A 21,206-nucleotide genomic window follows, 5' to 3' on the forward strand; every position below is an offset into this window, starting at 1 on the left:
AGGTTACCCTACAGTCATAGTAATAATCCACATGTGAGGGTCAGTCAAAAATTAATACCTCCTTTTTTTCTCCTTAAATAAAGTTTGTTAAGTGAAAAATTTGAATTTGCCACTATTCCGTGGGTTCTTCTCTAATGCACCGCAGTAGTAACTTTCTATGTCAACAGATGCCAGTACTACAGTTGCATGCAGACTAACTGACAGGCTTTTGTGATAGAAATATTGAGTGCAGAATGTGAAACACCCATTTGTATTTATGAAAGACTGAAAAATGTGTATGGTGATGCAACAGTGGACATCAGCACTTACATGATGGGTTCATCACTGTAACGAAGCTGAAGGGCAAACTCGGTTTGCTGATGAATTGCAGAGCAATAAGCCGATGACTACAAGGACTACACGCAACATTCAGTGAGTCAGTGATATTATTTGTGGTGACCGCCGGGTGACTGCAGATGATTTGTATTGCATTACCTCCCTCAATGAAGGCAGTGTGATGATGACTATTCGACAACTGGGATACTCAAAAGTTTAAGCAGCTTGGGTACCAAGAATGTTTAACGATTAGAATAAAGAGGAAAGGAAACAACTGCTTCCCCACTCTTGCACCACAGCACTTCTGTTTGGAGGGAAAAGAGTTTCTGGAAAAAATTGTGATCATAGACGAAATTGGTTCGTTTTTTTGAAGCAGAATCAAAGAGGTAGTCAGTGGAATGGCATCACAGAAACTCAATGAAGTGGAAAAAGTTCAAAAGCACATGATTTGCAGGACTAGTTATGGCTGTAGTGTTCTGGGATGCAGAGGGTGTGATTATAGTTGATGGTTTGGACCAGAAATCCACAATAAATTCTGTACAATAAGTCATAACTCTCAAACAGTGTAAAGCATATCTTCAGCAAATTCACCCAATAAAGGCTGTGGCAGATGTTCGTCTTTTGCATGACAATGCAAGACCACACACCAGTTGTCACACCACTGAAGAGACTGTGGACATGTGGAAATTGGATGGGAAGTCTTGCCTCATCCCCAGTGCAGCCCTGATTTGGCATCATCAGGCTTCTGTCTGTTCAGACCACTAAATGAACATTAATATGGTATTAACTTTGAAAGTGAGGAGTCCATGTGTCAGTGGTTTTGGAAGCAGGACTTTGTTTTATTACACTGGAATACATGCCCTTCCTGAAAGATGGACCAAAACTGTGATAATGCTTGTTTGTCTCAGTTGATTGAAAACTCTTATTGTAGTTCCAAGTTTGATTGAATGACTCTGTTCTGAATCCTTCCAGCTGTGAGGAGAGAGCATAATCCACTTACGTCTTCCAAAGGGAAGTGTGCCATTCCAGATTTTTAATGAAATTAAAATTGTTTGTGGTGATGGTGTGATGAATCGCACTATTCCGTACAACTGGTGTCATGAGTTTGAAGCTGGTGGAACAAATGTTCCAGATGAACAAAGGAGTGGGTGTCCGGCAATTTTGACTGATAAGGGGCTGAACAGGATGGAAAAAATGACTCGACTTTGGGTGAGATGAGTGCAATGTTTCCAAAAATCTCCAGATCTCTTCTGCATGAAATAATCACTGAAACACTCGGTTTTCGAAAATTGTGTGCAAGAGTGGTCACGAAAACAGCTCACAGATCAAATCGAAGTCAAAAGAGTTGCAACTTCATGAGAATTTCTTGAGTGCTTTGAACTGGAAGGTGAACAATTCCTTGACACTGTTGTGGCTGATGATGAAACATGGGTGGGTAACTACACCCCTTAGATGAAATAGTAGCACTGGGGAACAGTTTGTTACAGAGTTTCTGTTGAGTTTGATTTTTGAACTGTTTATGGGTGTAATAGGCATGCCGATTTGAAAACTGTAGTTTGTTTTCTTCTACCATGTCAAGTTTTTTCCCTATATCTTACATGAATGTGACCACTCTCCTTGAGACTGAGCATGGAGCACAGCAGGCACAATTGCTCTCCAATTGGCTAACACAAACCTCACCGTAGCAGAACGGTGACAGTTTCATATTGTCTAGACAAGTTCAGTTTGCTTGAGTTACTGTAGATATTGAGTGTTGCTGTGATATAGTGAAGCGCATTCCAACATGGAGACAAGAGTTCTTGTTTGTATGCAAGGTAATCAGTGTTTAGTTTTTATTTGCATATGAACTGAAGCCTTTCTCTCTGTCTGTGTCTGGTAGTTTGCGTTGTAAGTGCATAAACAGCCCTGATTCATGTTGTTATGTATGTAGCAGTTTTACTTTTCCTAGTTAAAGGGCAAACATCAGTACATATGTCAGGCAAGTCTATTGTGCATATTTTAAAATCAAAATTGGTGATCAAGGTAAACTGTGGATTCCTTACAAAGTGTGCAAGCAGTGTGTTGAGATTCTCCGGATGTGGATGAAAGGAATGCGTGATAAATTTACGATTTGGTGAGAGCTCAGAGATCACTCAAGTGATTAGGCCTATTACTTTTGTGTAGTGAAAAACATAAGAATATAACAAGAAAAACAAGTATAAAGTAGATGAATTGAAATGAAATATGTGGTGAGGGCCTTCCAGTGGGTAGACCCGATTGCCTGGTGCAAGTCTTTTGAGATGACGCCACTTCGGCGACTTGCACGTCGATGAGGATGAAATGATAATGATGAAGATTACACAAACACCCAGTCCTTGAGCAGAGAAAAATCTCCAACCCAGCCGGGAATCGAACCTGGGCCCCTCGGCATGACAAACCGGTGCACTGTCCACTCAGCACTCAGCTACAGTGGCAGACATAAAGTAGATTATCCTAGTTTACCATCAGCTATATGGTCATGCCTCATTCGGCTGAAATCCCAGTGCCAGTTTTCAAAGAATTACCCTCTTTGGAAATACAGGAGTACAAGTCTGGTAAAGACTAAGGTGACCCCAGCGACAAAGACTTTGGTACCGAAGATGATTCCCTGATGATTCTGTTTGTAAGGGATTTGAGCAGCTTGAGTCAAATGATATGACATGAGATTTGGGATGATACAAAAAAACTTGAGAACTGTTAGCATCAAGACTGCACGAGAAGAAATTTTTGAAAATAGGAGCTAAGTAACCTACTTTTGATCAAGAGAAAGAGATTTCTGCAGTACTTTAGAAGTGATCATGTATTTATATATTGCCATAATGTACATGGTTTATTGGAAGACATAGGAATTTCAGCTTATAACAGAAATGGATGGTGCATGTTCTTTGATAGTCCCAAAGCGAAGCACGAAGTGTGTCCACCTACACAATGGAAATTAATTTGGCTAAGTCCGAAGAGGCCATTCAGTTTGTTTGCGTGAAGAATATGAAGACATAAAGAGAGTAACTGACTTATTGCAATATCCCATGCACAAATGGATCATCTGTGTTGACTTTAAAATGCTCTGCTTCCTCCTTAATGAGCAAATCAGATATATTGAGTATCCCTGTTATTTCTGCATGTGGGATAGCAGAGAGCCCGTGAGAAGCATTGAGTGGAGTTGAATTGACCCCAAGATCAGAGCTGAGACCAGGTATCCAGTCATTCTACACTCCTGGAAATGGAAAAAAGAACACATTGACACCGGTGTGTCAGACCCACCATACTTGCTCCGGACACTGCGAGAGGGCTGTACAAGCAATGATCACACGCACGGCACAGCGGACATACCAGGAACCGCGGTGTTGGCCGTCGAATGGCGCTAGCTGCGCAGCATTTGTGCACCGCCGCCGCCAGTGTCAGCCAGTTTGCCGTGGCATACGGAGCTCCATCGCAGTCTTTAACACTGGTAGCATGCCGCGACAGCGTGGACGTGAACCGTATGTGCAGTTGACGGACTTTGAGCGAGGGCGTATAGTGGGCATGCGGGAGGCCAAATGGACGTACCGCCGAATAGCTCAACACGTGGGGCGTGAGGTCTCCACAGTACATCGATGTTGTCGCCAGTGGTCGGCGGAAGGTGCACGTGCCCGTCGACCTGGGACCGGACCGCAGCGACGCATGGATGCACGCCAAGACCGTAGGATCCTACGCAGTGCCGTAGGGGACCGCACCGCCACTTCCCAGCAAATTAGGGACACTGTTGCTCCTGGGGTATCGGCGAGGACCATTCGCAACCGTCTCCATGAAGCTGGGCTATGGTCCCGCACACCGTTAGGCCGTCTTCCGCTCACGCCCCAACATCGTGCAGCCCGCCTCCAGTGGTGTCGCGACAGGCGTGAATGGAGGGACGAATGGAGACGTGTCGTCTTCAGCGATGAGAGTCGCTTCTGCCTTGGTGCCAATGATGGTCGTATGCGTGTTTGGCGCCGTGCAGGTGAGCGCCACAATCAGGACTGCATACGACCGAGGCACACAGGGCCAACACCCGGCATCATGGTGTGGGGAGCGATCTCCTACACTGGCCGTACACCACTGGTGATCGTCGAGGGGACACTGAATAGTGCACGGTACATCCAAACCATCATCGAACCCATCGTTCTACCATTCCTACACCGGCATGGGAACTTGCTGTTCCAACAGGACAATGCACGTCCGCATGTATCCCGTGCCACCCAACGTGCTCTAGAAGGTGTAAGTCAACTACCCTGGCCAGCAAGATCTCCGGATCTGTCCCCCATTGAGCATGTTTGGGACTGGATGAAGCGTCGTCTCACGCGGTCTGCACGTCCAGCACGAACGCTGGTCCAACTGAGGCGCCAGGTGGAAATGGCATGGCAAGCCGTTCCACAGGACTACATCCAGCATCTCTACGATCGTCTCCATGGGAGAATAGCAGCCTGCATTGCTGCGAAAGGTGGATATACACTGTACTAGTGCCGACATTGTGCATGCTCTGTTGCCTGTGTCTATGTGCCTGTGGTTCTGTCAGTGTGATCATGTGATGTATCTGACCCCAGGAATGTGTCAATAAAGTTTCCCCTTCCTGGGACAATGAATTCACGGTGTTCTTATTTCAGTTTCCAGGAGTGTATATCAGCCACTTGTTGACCGAATGAACATTATACTTCCGCCTATGCAAATAAAACAGGTCTCACGAAGCAATTTATTAAAGTTTTATCAGTTGAAGGAGACTGATTTAAGTATCTCATTTTAGCATTTCCTAGCCTGTCATATGGAAAGAGAAAGCCCGGTATGTTTGATGGTCCTCAAATTCGGCAGCTCATTAAAGATCAACAATTTATGAGATCAATGACAGAACTTAAAAAGAATGATTGGTTGCCATTCAAAAACATTGTCAAATAGTTTCTTGGAAATAAATGAGTACAGAATTACACCAAAATTGTCCAGAAACTCTTACAGAGCTGCAAACTGCTTGGTTGCAAAATGAGCCATCAGATTGCATTTTTCATATAGCCATCTTACTGACTTCCTGGAAGGTCTTGTTGCAGTCAGTAATGAGCAGGGTGAGCGACCCCATTAGGATTTGAAGGCCATGGAGGCATGGTATCAAATGAGATTGGATGTAGATATGATGCGTGACTATTGTTGGAGCTTCAAGCTAGAATGTCCACAGATTAAACACCCCAGAAGAAGCATTAAGTGAAAATTTTTATCTTAATATGTATGTTTACCATTCGGCAAAGAAACTGTACTGTTTGTGTGAACATTATTTAATTTGCAGTAATTATTTGGATTATGTAGACTGGCAATGGCAAGGAAATCGTTTCTGAAGAAGAGAAATTTGTTAACATCGAGTATAGATTTAAGTGTCAGGAAGTCGTTTCTGAAAGTATTTGTATGGAGTGTAGCCATGTATGGAAGTGAAACATGGACGATAACCAGTTTGGACAATAAGAGAATAGAAGCTTTCGAAATGTGGTGCTACAGAAGAATGCTGAAGATAAGGTGGGTAGATCACGTAACTAATGAGGAGGTATTGAATAGGATTGGGGAGAAGAGAAGTTTGTGGCACAACTTGGCTAGAAGAAGGGATCGGTTGGTAGGACATGTTTTGAGGCATCAAGGGATCACAAATTTAGCATTGGAGGGCAGCGTGGAGGGTAAAAGTCGTAGAGGGAGACCAAGAGATCAATACACTAAGCAGATTCAGGAGGATGTAGGTTGCAGTAGGTACTGGGAGATGAAGAAGCTTGCACAGGATAGAGTAGCATGGAGAGCTGCATCAAACCAGTCTCAGGACCGAAGATCACAACAACAACAACAAATTATTTGGAACCTTTGTATGAAGAAAACGATTCTTTGTGAACAGTACATTTGGTAAGTTTCCACTTTATTTTCCTTGATATGCACATTCTGTGTGACTTTTGAGGCAGAGGGGCTATTCTGTAGCTTAAAAACTTAACATAATAGACAAAAACCATAGTTATTTTGGATGCTGAGGCCAAAGTTAGTCAGAAACCTTTCACAGATCTAAGACAAACAGATTGTTATTCTCCAGTGTACTCAATACGGTGATGACATCCCTCCTCACCATCAATGAAAAAATTCAAAACTGTTGTTTTGACCTGAAAAATTATGTCTTGTCTCTTTTGAGGCTGTAAAGCAATTCGTCTCATTAAATTTTTGCCCCAGGGGAAACAGTTGAAGTTGCACTGTACTATGAAATCCTATAAGACTATAAAGAGAAGTACGGAACAAAAGAAGGGGAACATTAACAAAGGGAGTGTGTTTGTTACATGACAGCGAACGTCCACTCCAAGCCAGAGCCACAAAGGGACTCTATGATTCATTCAGTTGGGACATCAGCAACCACCACCCTCACAGCTCTGATCTGATACCTTTTAGATTCTCATCTTTTCACCTCTCTGGAGAGTTTTATAGATGGTAGAAGGTTTTGTATTGACAACGAGGTCCAGAGTGCCGGAGAAGTGGTAGTGTGCTTTTTTGATGAAGTTGTTTGGAAGCTCATCTGTTGGCTCGTAGAGTGCTTTGAGAACTAAAGTGACGACATCGAAAAATAGTATCTGTTGAATGCCTGTGAATTTCTAAATATATAAATATACATGTAATAAATAAAAGGGAAATTTTGTTTCCAAGTATCTGGAAAAGTTCTAGGTCAATTTACTTCAATTTTTTACATGATGCTCATGTGAATATTTGGTCACACACACACACACACACACACACACACGGTTACTCTGATTTTACATTTTTCGCAATCTGTGGAATCTATACAATCAATGGTAAAAATTCCCAAGTTTTACATTTCTTCCTAGTAAGGTTTACTTCCATTCTACCTTCTTACTCAACATCTCGCTTGACTTTGTAGCTTTTTCTTCCTGTTGACATTTGATGACTGAACGAGTTATAAGTGGCACAAAAGACAGACAGTTCACACCACAGGTGGTCATGGAGTTAAGGGGACATTTTCGGTTGTTGCAGAGAGGGGAGTTGTCAGAGAGGAAATGCTGACATAATCCAATCGGCGTTGCCAATGCAAGGTTTAGCTTCACGGTGCAATTTTATGACAACTACTGCAAGTTTGCGGCAGCAACGGAAAAACAGGACAGTGTTCTGGACCGAACCAATACGTGATGAAGAGGCTGAGCGCCGCCACCTTTTCTTGTGCCACTTATAGCTCAGTCTCTCTGTTTTGTGTCTTTTCAATGGACTGTATGCAGCGACAATATCGATCGTCAACCTTTTAAATTCAGGTACTGAGTTTTGAAGAATATACTCATTCAGAATCAAGGAAACACTGGCTATTTTCGGGTAGTGAGCTCTTATTGACTGGCAACTTGTTACGTCACCCAACAGTCAGAGCAGCCACCACACTACTCTAACACCTGAAAAATGTTTATGTGATCACCCTAAGCTTGTGATTATAGCTTGATACCAGTGTCTACCAATTTTAGTTGTATATTACAGCACTGAGGATGGTCACTAAGTGACCGAAAATTGATTTTTCTGACAATGAAACAACGAAATACAGCCAATGCTGATTTTCCTTCCAATTCTACCTGTAAAATCAGCTCACATCCTGGATGTGTGGAGAGGGGAAGTAGCCCTTCAACTACAAGAGTGCAGATACGGGTGAAAGTGTTTTGTGAAATGTTGAAAATATGCTTTTCGTGCAGATCATGTGCTGTGGCAGAGGTGTCACACAGATATAGAACCACGGTTTTGTGATTGCACATTTTAAAGACTTTCGTGTTCAAATCTGACATAGTACAGTTGCAACAGATATGTTCACTACTCACATATATACTTTACATCATAAAGATGGCAGCAGTGATAAAGGCATGAATCAGAACTGTAGTGTCTGAGCTGTCTTTTAAATTTAAATTTTACAGAGTGTACAGCCGACTTCTAATAAGCTTCTAATGTTAGTTGGGGAAGTAAACTCATTTTATCACTTTTCTGTTTTTCTCATCAAGCCTAAAATAATAATTTGACGGGGTGGAGGATATGAAGTGCAGTGAGCTTACGAAGTGTGGCTCTTAAGAAAAAGTAACAGTAATGGTGACAAAAGTTTGTCATTAAGCAGGTGTCTGCATTTGTGCTTAGGTTTTACGACTTAGCTGGTGTGGTATTGTATATTTTTACTTGCTAGCTTTATTTCAGACGTAAAAGGAAAATTACTGTATCTCCTAAATAATTTTATAAAATTGACTAAAACAATTTAAATTGTAGCTGCTGTAAATTTTTGTGTCGGGACTGATTCCTTTTTGCCGAAGTGCTCCTCATTGCATCGCATGTACAGTAATTCTTTTATTTAAATAGGCCCACCAAATTATCATCTTCCAACCTAACCTAGACTTATTGTTTGAGTGTGTGATTTAATATGTTAATTTTGGAAGTATCTCACATTACAATGCACTATTTCTAACACACATTTCAACCTAACATAGACCTATTGTTTGTAGTTTGTGATCTAATATTTTAATTTTAAAAGTATTTCACATTATGGTGCACGATTTCTTACAGCAGGTATTATTTCCTTCAGCTGCTATGGGTGGACTTTGGAAATATGCTGCTTTGGAGTTGTACAACTATCGTACTCGTACCTGCAAACTTCACATTTAAGAACTTTCAGTTTTATTTCAAATTGCAAAACACTGCTAGTACAAACAATCAAATGAGGTAAAACACATGCACTGATGAGTGAGGGCCAAGGAATTTACTTGGTGTGTAGATACTCTGGACTGTACCAGCTAGCCTTTTGGTGGGGGAATGACCACTCAGTTGCTGTAGATGGAAAGGGGGGGGGGGGGGGGGGATGAACGGGCAAGATTTATTTAAGGTTGAAAGCTGTCAATAACATTTCCTCCCTAGCTGGACTAAGCTACTTTCGTGTCAATTCGATTTGTATTTACTGATCGACAGATCAACATACCATGTGAATGCTTTCCTACATCATTTTGATGGGACCGTCTTATCTCGTTTGGGTGTGAAAAAGCTCTCCCCTCAGCACCATAAACAAGTAGTAGTTTACAAGCAGTATACTAGAGGTCACTGCACCCGCATCATCGAGTACCGGTATGCTGCACTGCCTTTGGCTACAGAAGGAAAACACGCACCTCTGCATGTTAGATTCTGATGCCTTTTGCCATACCTCACAGTTTTCGATTTAATTCATCGTGTTCACCAATTTATGCTTTTTCCTGGATGAGCACAAAGGAAAAATCTCTCAAAAATGTGTGTTTCGACCTATAATTTGTGGTCATAGCATGTCGAAAATGGTTTGATTACTTTTTACCCAGATACCAATTTCAATTTTTGACAAGTTTTTGGTTCAAATGGCTCTGAGCACTGTGGGACTTAACTGCTGTGGTCATCAGTCCCTGAGAACTTAGAACTACTTAAACCTAACTAACCTAAGGACATCACACACATCCATGCCCAAGGCAGGATTTGAACCTGCGACCATAGCGGTCACGCGGCTCCAGACTGTAGCGCCTAGAAGCGCACGGCCACTTCGGCCGGCTGACAAGTTTTTACTTGCTGTTACACATTTGTGATTTTTTAAGAACTAATGACATTCAGCACCACAAATTCTTGTATAAACATTTAATTTCCTTTGTTCATACAGATTTTATACACTGTATTGGAGAAGATTACATTTTTTAATCATATATACTAATTAAATATATATTTTTGCTCATGTTTTGGGGTTTCACATTTTCCTTGATTCTGCATTTTCTTCAGTTTTGCAATTTTTTAACTGTGGCCTGCACGAAATTGTAAAATAAGGGTTTCACTATATAGGGTGATTCTTATTAACATTAAAAAAACTCTGAACCAATATAGATGACACTGAGACAAGTAATTTAATGTAACACACATTGGACCATAAATGTTGGGAAATACCCCAAAAGTGGATGACAAATGTTGAATAAGTAATGTTAGCAAATGACGTATCTTGCTGCACGTGCAGTGGAGCAGTTGGGCTCGTTAATCTTACACTAACTGGTGGGGCCCAGTGCTACACATTGCTCCGCTACGCTACTCTGTTTTCATTCTTGCATTATTCAGTGTGATAGGGTAGTGTTCACGGTAGTGGTAATGCGGGACTATGATTAATCAGTTTACATTTATGAAAACAGAATAGCCTAGTGGAGCAATGTTTACAACTGTCCACTGCCAGTGAGAGTAGGGCAGACAAGTCCCTTCACTGCACATGCAGCTAAGTATGTCATCGGATGATGTCATATTTTCAACAAATGTCATCCACTTTTGGGGTATTTCCCAACATTTGCAGCCCTATGTGTCATATATGCAATTACTAGTCTCAGCATCAGTTACATTGCTTTTTAAACGCTGATGACCCACTGTGTGTGTGTGTGTGTGTGTGTGTGTGTGTGTGTGTGTGTGTGTAAGTAAGGGAAAGGTTCTTGCCAAAAGTCTCCAAAGTTCCTGACCAATTTACTTGAGATTAAGCATTTGGACAGAGACAGGCTATACATTTTTAAGTACGTAATATAGAAATGGATAAAGTTTTGCCAAAAATTTTGAGAAGTTCTTGTATACAAAACAATGTACTGATTTGTTTTCTTCCTCACCATTAGTTTTACCAAAAACAGGAAAGTTGTATTTATGGCTTATCAGCTTATAATTAGAATACTACTACAGAATCTGAACCATCTGACATTTTGTAATCTTCCCCATTTGAAGATTAAAACTATGTGAAATACTGTCATTGACTCTACTATCCTCACAGATACAGCAGTTGAAGAGCTCTCTCTCATACCATTTATATTTATCATCATCATAATTGATCAACCCATTCATTTTAAGCCACCAGTTTCCAGTCAAGGTTTTGTTTGTAATAACGATAAATAAGGCTCAAGGTGAGAGAAGAGGTGTAAGGGGATAGAGAGTGGGGGTGGTGGGGGAATTCGACAGAGAGAGGGGAAGGAGGACATGAGCAGAGAGGATGGAGGGAAGGAGGAGTTTATGATGTATATCTAATTCTTGTACATATTCAGCAATTGCAAAGCATTGCTGAGGTTACTAGTGTATTACCTTTTTGATTTTTAAACAAGTGAAGACTCTTACTTTCTGAATGTGCCTTGTATATGAATTAGCTGCTACAGAAGTAAAAATTTTGTTAATAAATTAGCAGTCACTATTCACTTTGTTATGAGTACCACTTTGTTTATAATTAATTACTGTGCACCTTTCCAACAGATCTTTCACTGCCTCTAAAAGCTTATCTGAAAGGTGAGCTGTGCTGCAGAACTGAAACAGCCCTACGATTGACTATGTATCTCACTTATCATGAAATACCTTATTATGGAAAGTTTGAGGCACTCGAAGCAGGTAATTTGCTACAGATTAATTTTTTTCTGTGTCATAGACATCTTAAGATGTCAAACTTTATACAACTGAAGTGTGATATTCAATTGAGTTTTTAGTATGGTGTAAACATTTAGGTACTGCAATATTTCAGAGAACTGGCCACCATTTAGCTTTATTTCAAAGGAGAAACTTTTCATAATATTATACTGATACATTGTTTTTATTTCATTCATAACTGGAAGAGGTCCAGGTAGTAAAATATTTTGGTAACTACTCATTATCCTTGTCCAGTCTGAGCCTTTGCTCATTCTCCAATGACCTTATCGTCAAAGAAGCACAAACATCTTGCATAATACATGACACTTTATTTCTAAGATAGTGGAGATATTTTTCTTGCTAAGTGGAACAATCTCAACCTGTTAACAGAAATGTGCTTTGCTGCCCCAACACTCAGTGCTGATTATGTTGTGGCTAATTTTATAGACTCCATGTTGGGCATTATTTATGTAGTGTTCTTTTAGTAGTTTTAACAATTGTTCATTGCCAGAGGGCTGAAGGTATACCAAAAGCAATCAGTTTTATAGGGTTAAAAAAATTACACAAAAGGAAAACAGCTAATCAGGAATCACATACATTAAAACAGGCAAAAGGACTTCATTTTTATTTCTAATGAAATAAGGAAATCAAACATTTGCCTGATGTTTCTCGCAAGGAACCCTAGGTCCCAAGTTCAATCTTCAATAAGGCTCATTTGGAAGTGTTCTGTTAACAATTGTGACAGAAAAAACATTACCTGCTAAAGTCTCAACATGTAAATCTGGAGGGCAACAGAAAATGAGTGTCTGGGAGGTAGAGAGGTCAATCTTCTATGTGATGTATGTATTGCACATCACAAAATGGACAACGTTATCATTTGACAAATGTTCATAACAAACTATTAACTTGTGCATTGAGTGCCAAATGAAAAAGATCCATGACTGTGATCACAATGGTTCGTACCAATGGGCTGATCAGACCTGATGGAATTATGAGACATGATGGAATGTAATGGCTTGCAACTGGATGCGAAACAGTCTGTTGTGGAGCTTGCCATGAAACTGGCTATCCTTTAAGTGGAGATGTTGAGTTGCAGATAGGCACATCAAAAGGACTCTCAAACATGTAAGCTTTCATCCAAAACGCCTTCTTCCAAAGTGATCAGCTGCGCCTGATGGGAGAAGCAATCTGGGTGGTGGGGGTCAGGAAGAGGGTGGGGCAAGGAGGGGGAAGGATAGCAGGATAGTGGTGGGTGACAATAGAGTGCTGCATGTGGGAGTATACAGGGACAGGATGGAAAAGGAGAGAAGTAGAAAGAGTGGATGTTTGGTGGAGTAGAGGGCTGTCTAGTGCTGGAGTGGGAACAGGGAAGGGGATATGGGTGTGACGGACAATGACTAACAAAGGTTGAGGCAAAGGTGGTAATGGGAACGTAGTATATAGTGCAGGGAGAGTTCCCGCATGCACAGTTCAGAAAAGCTGGTGTTGATTGGAATTATTCTAATCTTATCCTCACCATCCCTGTTTAAGTGATACATAGGGGATTGTAGTATATTCCTAAAATCACCATTTAAAGCTGGTTCTTGCAACTTTGTTAATAGACTTTCTTTGGATAGTTTACATTTATCTTAAAGAGTCTTCCAGTTCAGTTCCTTCATTATCCCTGTGGCACACTCACATGGATCAGACAAAGCTGTGACTATTTGTTTTGCCCTTCTTTGCATACGTTCAATAACCACTGTTAGTCCTAATTGGTATGGGTCCCCACACACTTCAGCAGTATTCTGGAACTGGTCGGACGAGTGAGTTGTTATCAATCTCCTTTGTAGAGTGATTGCACTTCCCCAGTATTCTACCAATAAACTGAAGACTATCACCTGCTTTAGCCTACACTGAGCCTGTGTGATCATTCCATTTCATATCCCTACAAAGTGTTACACCCAGATATTTGTATGAGTTGGCCAGTTCCAACAGTGATTCATTGATATTATAGTTGTTTTGTGAAATGCACAGTTTTACATTTCTGAACATTTAAAGTAAGTTGCCAATCTTTGCTCATCTTTGAAACCTTGTATGATCTGACTGCATATTTATTCAGCTTCTTTCAGACTGTATTTCATTACTCACAAAAAGTCTGATTTTACTATTAACATTGTCTGCAAGCTCATTAATATACAACATGAACAGCAAGGGTCCCAACACACTTCCCTTGGGCACATCCGCAGTTACTTCTACATGTAATGATGACTTTCCATCCAAGATAACATGCTATGTCCTCTGTACCAAAAAGTCCTGAATCCAGTCACAAATTTCACTTGATACCCCATAGATTGTACTTTTGACAATAAGCGTAGGTGTGGTACTGAGTCAAATGCTGTTCGGAAATCAAGAAATACTGCATCTACGTGACTGCCTTGATCCAAAGCTTTCAGTATGTTCTGTGAGAAAAGTAAAAGTTGAGTTTCATGTGAGCCTTTTTGTGGAATCCATGTTGGTTGGCATTGAGGAGATCATTCTGTTCAAGATACCTCTTATGTTTGAGCTCAGAATATGTTGTAAGATTCTGCAACAAATTGATGTCAAGGATAGCACTTTTTCCAAAAAACTGGGGATGGTTTTTTGTTCAAGGGATCTATGATAGATTATGGCTAGAAGAGAGGCTAACTCAGTGTAGAATCTGACAATTCCATCAGGCCTTGAAACTTTGTTCAGTTTTAACGATTTCAGCGTTTTGTCAACAGCACTGACACAAATATTTATTTCATTCATCTCTTCAGTGGTACGAGGATTAAATTGAGACAATTCTCCTGAGTTTTCCTTTGCAAAGGATCATTTGAAAATGGAATTAAGCATTTCAGTTTTTGCTTTTCTTCTGTCAGTTTCATTTCTTGCCTTATTTGCTAAGAACTGGATACTAACTTTGTACCACTAACAGACTGTGCATATGACCAGAATTTCTTTGGGTTTTGTGAAATATCATTTGGCAATATCCTATTATGGTAATCATTGAAGGCATAACGCACTGTTCTGTTGCCAGCCAAATGTGTTTCTGTCAGCATCTCTCTATCTATAGACCTAACTTTTGTTTTACACCTATTATGCAGGAATCTGTTTCTTTAGAACTTTCTTTACAGTGGCTGTATACTGTGGAGGTTCCCTCCCATTATGAGTTGTTCTACTGGGTACGTATCTACCTGCTCCTGCCCTGTGCTAGAAGTTTCAAGTTCCTCATTTAGATATGACACTACTGATTTTGTGTCTAGTTTACAGAACATATATCTATCTTTCTGCTTGTTTCAGTTGTCCTTTGTACTTTGGTAATTGTTGTTGCCACAAACATATCATGGTTACTGATACCAGTTTCAGTGTGAACATCTTCAAAGAAGTCAGGTCTACTTGTTGCCATTAGATCCAGTATATTTCCATCATGAGTGGGTTTCCTAGTTATCTGTTCTAGGTAGTTTTCAGAGAAGGCATTTAGTAATGTTTGACAGCATGTTTTATCATGTCCACCACTAACAAAACTGTAATCTTCCCAATTAATTGTTGGATGATTAAAGTCTCTAACAATGATTACAGTATGATTGAGGAACTTACGTACGAGTGAACTGAGGTTTTCCCTAAAGTTTTCAGTTACAAAAGGTGGGCGATAGAAGGTTCCCGTTATCATTTTATGCCCACCCTTGATACTGAGTCCTGTCCGAACAATTTCATAGGCAGCTTCAATTTCTATCTCGGTGGATTTGAGTTTCTTGTCTACTGCGACAAATCCACCCCTTCCATTTTCCATTTTCCTCTCCTTTCAATATGCATGTACATTTTTTTCAAAACTCCCACTGCTGTCAATTTCAGCTTTCAATCAGCTCTCTCTACCTAGTATTATGTGAACTTCATTGCTTTTCATGAGCACTTCAAACTCTGGCACTTTGTTGCGAATGCTTCGGCAGTTTAGCATTAAGATTTTAATGCCCTCACCTATGGGAGGCATTTATTTTGATCTTACGCTGACACTTCTGGGTTTTCTACAGCTGTCATTGTCTGGACTAGATGGAGAGTTGCATAGTCCAAAAAACCTATGTGTGCACCCCACACACAATCAGCCGCCTGAGTAGCACTCTCTGATGTGTAGTACACACCTTACCCATTTAGGGGTACCCTACATTTTTCGACCCTGTGGTGCAAGTTCAGGAAGTCGCAGCCTAGCATGGCACAGAAGCTTTGAAGGCACTGGTTCAGTCCCTCCACTTGATGCAGAACCAAAGGGCTGTGATCAGTTCTGGGGGCAACACTGCAAATTGTGAGCCATGGTCAGTTCTGTGGGCAATACTGCAAATTGTGAACTTTGCTGATACTCCATGCACAAGGCTAATCTTCTCAAACTTCTCTGCCAGTAGGTGGAATGACCCAAGTATGACTTCGAAGCCCAGACGACAAGCATCATTTGTTCCAATGTGCGCCACAATCTGCAGTTGGTTGCACCCTGTCCCCTCAATGGCTGCTTGAATACCCTCTTCAACATGTTGAATTAGACCCCATGGATACACACTGAGTGCTTGTATGTGAAGGAGTATCATGAAGTAGTCAGCAGGAGGAGTGATATCCACTATTCTAACCCCCCCCCCCCCCACCTCCCACCCACACACACACACACACACACACACACACACACACACACACACACACACACACACAGTAAGAAAAACAGACGTGCCAAGCTGTGTGGTCTCCATGGCACAGGACAGTTTCCCAGCAGTGGGTTTGCAAAATTTTAAAAATTTTGTGCAGTGTTTTATTTAATTTGATGCAGTGCAGTAACTATGGCATATAATGAAAAGAAATTCAGTCCTTTATGGAGTGGAGCTATGACTGTGAGATGTGCAGAAACCAATTTTTTTCACCTAATAGTTTTCTTAAAACCAAATGATAAATATTTCATAGTAACTGGAAAATCTGCACGGAGAGAACTGGGCATGTTATGCGCGACTGTCCATCGGACGTAATACCCAATAACTCGAGAATAAAATGAGACATTGTTCTGCTCTCAATTTTAAATGAAATTTCTATGTCTCATCTACATTTCATTTGCTGTAATGTATAAGCAAAAATCGACCATAAGCAAAGCTTATGTAATTAATTTTTACCTCTGCAAAATCTTTGAAATTTTGTGCAATGTTTTACTTAATTTGATGCAGCACAGTAAGTATTATGGATAATGAAAAGCAATTCAATTTGTTATTGAGTGAGGATATCAGACAGTAAATGTGCAAAAATGAATTTTTTTCACTTAACAGTTTTCAAAAAATCGCATGATAAATAATTCATATTGGCCAGAACACAGGCTCTCAGCTGTAGAGCCATAGCAAAATCTATCTCGGCGCGGAATGCAGAGAGCACCTGTGTAGCAGTGAAAGGCTTAGTGTTTAGTCATCTACCAACTAAAATGCAGATTCTGAAAATGGTGAAATTTCAAAGAAAGGTGTCGTGTTATCTAGTCAAAAACCTTCTGTTCAGTTGAATTATTTGAATGTCAAACAGCAAATTGAATGCGCAAACAATATGCTACTGTATGTGAAATTAATTACTGTTTAGTGAATATGAACTTGTAAAAAAAAAAATGTACATTATATATTATTAAGTATTGTACTATACTTATGCAAATCTGTGCTTGTATTTTGTATCTAAATGCTTGTGTAATCTTAACCTTAAAATACCGACAGTCTGTCCAGACAAGATTAGCGAACCAGTTAGCTATGGTTATAAATGGTAATGTCTGGAACAGTGTGTCAGCTCGTATCTAGTACTAGAAAGAGGCAATATTAATAACAAATTTTTTCAGAGCCTCATATATCTGATCAGTGATTTCCATTGTTTTGAAGTTTACAAATCACCTGCTTGGAAGTTGATTCCAGTACCCATATTGCCTGTGGCCAAAAATGTGCAAGCTGCTAGCATGCACCAACTCACACGTCATTCCTGTTGGACTTTCTAAGGTCTAGCTACTGTTAATCGAGACTATCAAGTGTGCATTTGATTTTTCAGGCCTTTCTTTCCAGGGGACTAATGATCAGCTTTTGTAATGTCTGAATGAATAATCTTGGCTGTTACATAATTGTATAACTATCCACTTTTGGTTTATAATTATTAGTGTATAATGTCTTTTATGTTCTGTTTTCCTGGCTGCACTGCAAATAATGCCTGAATTTCTTTATAGCAACAAAAAAGGAAGTAAATAAGTCACTAAGGAAAGAAAATAGGGCTAGGTTTTGATGAAAGATTTGTTGTTCAAGCATCAATGAACTGATGTTAGTGACTGATAATGGGTTGCTGAAGTTACGGAAGAAGTAGTAGAGAAAATAGCGAAATGTGTGACAGCTGTTTTTAAGGAAGGGAGATCCAAGGAAGAGATGAAATGAGAAGGTACCATTCTAAACAAAATGGCAGAAATGGAGGAATATGTCAGGTGTTTATCAAAATATTTTCCTACTAGACAAAAGCAAATTACTCCAAGCAATACTTGCATATACTTTGAATAATAATAATAATAATAAAATATATTATTATTTCTTTCCTTTCTCAGATGTTATTATTATTATTATTATTATTATTATAACTCAGCCCTGTCTGTGGCTTAAAACAGGAAGAAAGAATGGTGTCAGAGCTGGAAGCTTTATTAGTGGCTGCACAAGATTGGTCCTTAAGGATGAAGAACTTAAAAAAAAAAAAAACCACTAATAATGAAAACAAATCAAGCTGATTGAAAAAAATGCATTTATGCATAAAAATCAAAAGTGAACATCATTATAGAAAATTTTCTTAATTGCATGGAATGCCTTGTAATTAAAATTTAACATATACTCATGGTGGAGAAGCAACAAGACTAATTAATCCTAGATGGTGGGGGTTATATGCAGTAGTTAGTGGATGAGGTCAAAGAGAGGAGGGGGGGGGGGGGGGGGGGGGAAGGTTGGAGAGTTCACAGTTACATGTAGAAATAGTGTGTGAATTGAAATTTGTACATTTTGGTGATGCATGCTGGGCATACAGTTTTATAGATTTTTTGCAGGAGAGAAGTGTGTAGTGAAAGCTACAGTTGAGTAGTGTGCTTATTGTTCTTTTTGCTGTTATTAATTTGTCTTCATTTTATTACAGCAAATGTAGCTGATCCATTAAGCATGAATCTGAAACTTCAGCAGTACCGCATACCACCAAGAACTCTGCAAATGATTTCGTCAATCTTTGCAACAGAAAATATGCTACTTTAAGGAAGGTCTTGCCAGTTGTGATTTCTGATAGTTTTGTTGGAAAAGTCACAGACACCAGAGAAAGGTGGCGAAGAAATTTGTGTACCGTACAAAGCTGTGATACTTCACATAATTTTTAATTGGAGCGTTGCACTGTAAATGTTGTTCGTTGTTGTGTATTAAATGTTGTACAAGACTGTTTTCCACTGAATTCATGGTTTTACATGCAATTTAAAGTGGAATTGTAACTATGAATCTTTTGTAACACTGATTTATTTCAGTATTGTATTTAAAAATTTTAGAATAAATTATTTTTATCAGTTATTTAATTGCATCATTATTTATTTTTGTCCTTCAGGTACAGTCCCAAACATGCATCTGATAATGAATCTGAATGACATAATTCACTTTTTCAACAAGTATGGGTGAATTTTTTAATTCCATAGACTCTGAGATTGTAAAATATGTACACCACCTGTTCATCAGAAAAAGACAAAAATGACTGACTGACATCTTAGAGTATGCAGCCTCAGTGTACAATACAGCACCAGTGAACTAAAACACTGCTGTCATAATGCGTTGCAAATCATTGCAACTGTACTCTCAATGCAGAACATCCATGATTTGGACTCAAAACTTGTATTTGTACAAAAATTAGAAATGGATGAGGGGGATGTAGAGAGAAGTACAAGTTACTTTTAACCCTCTAACCGGAACATCTTTTACTCGGCGGTAAGATGGAACATCGGTCTGCTAGACCGCTAGGACATTTAAAGTGTATTTTTCTCTATTTTTATGACTTTTCCGCACTTCTACGTTGCTTCTCTCTCTCTTTAAGGTGTAATTAAACATAATAATAGGTTTTTGAACCATAATATTTGTTAAATTACCAGTAAATTCAAGTTTATTACTAGGAAAAACTTTAATTTGCAGTGTTTTGTTGTTTACACATTACTCCTTTAGAAATACTTTTTTTTTACATTATTATAGTTACAACACAAAGAAAATGAATACTAAAATGTAATGCAAAGAAAAAATTTAACTTTTATTTTTAATTGCACAAGTCTTGCACACTTTTCGTGAACACTCCAAGCACGTTGGTTCTTCGCAAGAAATACACTTGTAGGCAGTTTTCCTCTTTTTTTGATATGGACAAAATCGACAGGTTTTTCTTTTACCAAGTGTGTCCGTCGGACACTCATCAACTCGAACAACAAATTTATTCCGTTGGCTAACGATTTGCTTTTCTTTTGCTGCCTCTTCTTCTAAAGATGAAATAATACTTTGTAGCTCTTGAGGCAGATTGGAGATTGCCAGTCGGGATTTTACGAAATCGTAGACCAAATATAGAGAAACTCTTTTCAGGAAATCAAAACGTGATACGGTTTTCTTCTCTCCAAAAAGTCCATAAAGTATACTTGCGTTTGATCCAGCCATGGCCACCATGTGGTAAAAAATAGCCAACGGCCACCTTCTTGTTTTGCGATTAGTAGAATAAACACTGCACTTCATATCTAGCGTGTCTATTCCACTTTTTGTGGCGTTATAAAAAGATATGATTTCAGGTTTATCATTTGAAACGTCAGTGTAATTGGAATGATGCATTGACGAAAGAAGTAGGACTGCCTTATTCCTTTTTGGGACATAAGAAAGCAGAGTCATTTCTTTCGTAAAGCCATAAAGGCTGGACCCAATTTCACGATCGCTTCTTGCTTGAAATTCTGCTGGTATCTGGGGTCTGTTTCTTTTTAGTGTCCCAACTAATGTCAAATTGTGAGCTAGTAGCTCCTGGGCAAGTTCCACAGAACAAAACCAATTGTCGCAACTAATATTTCTGTTTGTGCCATACAGCCCTTTAGATAGGCGGATTACAGACTGCGTGGGAATGCTCTTTTTCTTTTCTGCTGTAGAAAGTGTGGCTCCATCACAGCCTTTGCCGGAGTAGATGTAGGCATTGTAAATATATGCATTGTGTGCATCTGCCAGACCCATGACCTTAATGCCATATTTAGCCGGTTTATTCGGCATATATATACGAAATTTAACCCTCCCTCTGAAAGGCACCAAAGTTTCATCAACTGTCAAATGCGCTCCAGGGCTATAAATTTGTTGGCAGTTCCAAATAAACTTATTAAATATGTCTGTAATGGCAGCAGCTGGGTCATATTTTTCCCTCTGTTCCCTCGTGCTCGAGTCATCGAATCTAAATGCCCTAAGCAATATTCCTAATCG

General features: G+C 39.7%; 1 protein-coding gene across 3 annotated transcripts in view; it reads left to right on the plus strand.

Annotated features, from left to right (window-relative positions):
- The window catches only part of LOC124547995 (anaphase-promoting complex subunit 1), a 374,510-nt gene extending 355,212 nt beyond the window's left edge, over window positions 1-19,298 (plus strand). For all 3 annotated transcript variants that reach the window (XM_047125147.1, XM_047125148.1, XM_047125149.1), the window contains 2 exons: window positions 11,587-11,718; window positions 18,883-19,298. In XM_047125147.1, the coding sequence (XP_046981103.1) occupies window positions 11,587-11,718; window positions 18,883-18,995 (245 nt within the window). In that variant the 3' untranslated portion in view covers window positions 18,996-19,298. The remainder of the gene's footprint in view (window positions 1-11,586; window positions 11,719-18,882) is intronic.
- The last annotated feature ends 1,908 nt before the right edge of the window (window positions 19,299-21,206 follow it).

The sequence above is a fragment of the Schistocerca americana genome, chromosome 1, assembly GCF_021461395.2.
Source record: "Schistocerca americana isolate TAMUIC-IGC-003095 chromosome 1, iqSchAmer2.1, whole genome shotgun sequence".
Taxonomy (NCBI): domain Eukaryota; kingdom Metazoa; phylum Arthropoda; class Insecta; order Orthoptera; family Acrididae; genus Schistocerca; species Schistocerca americana.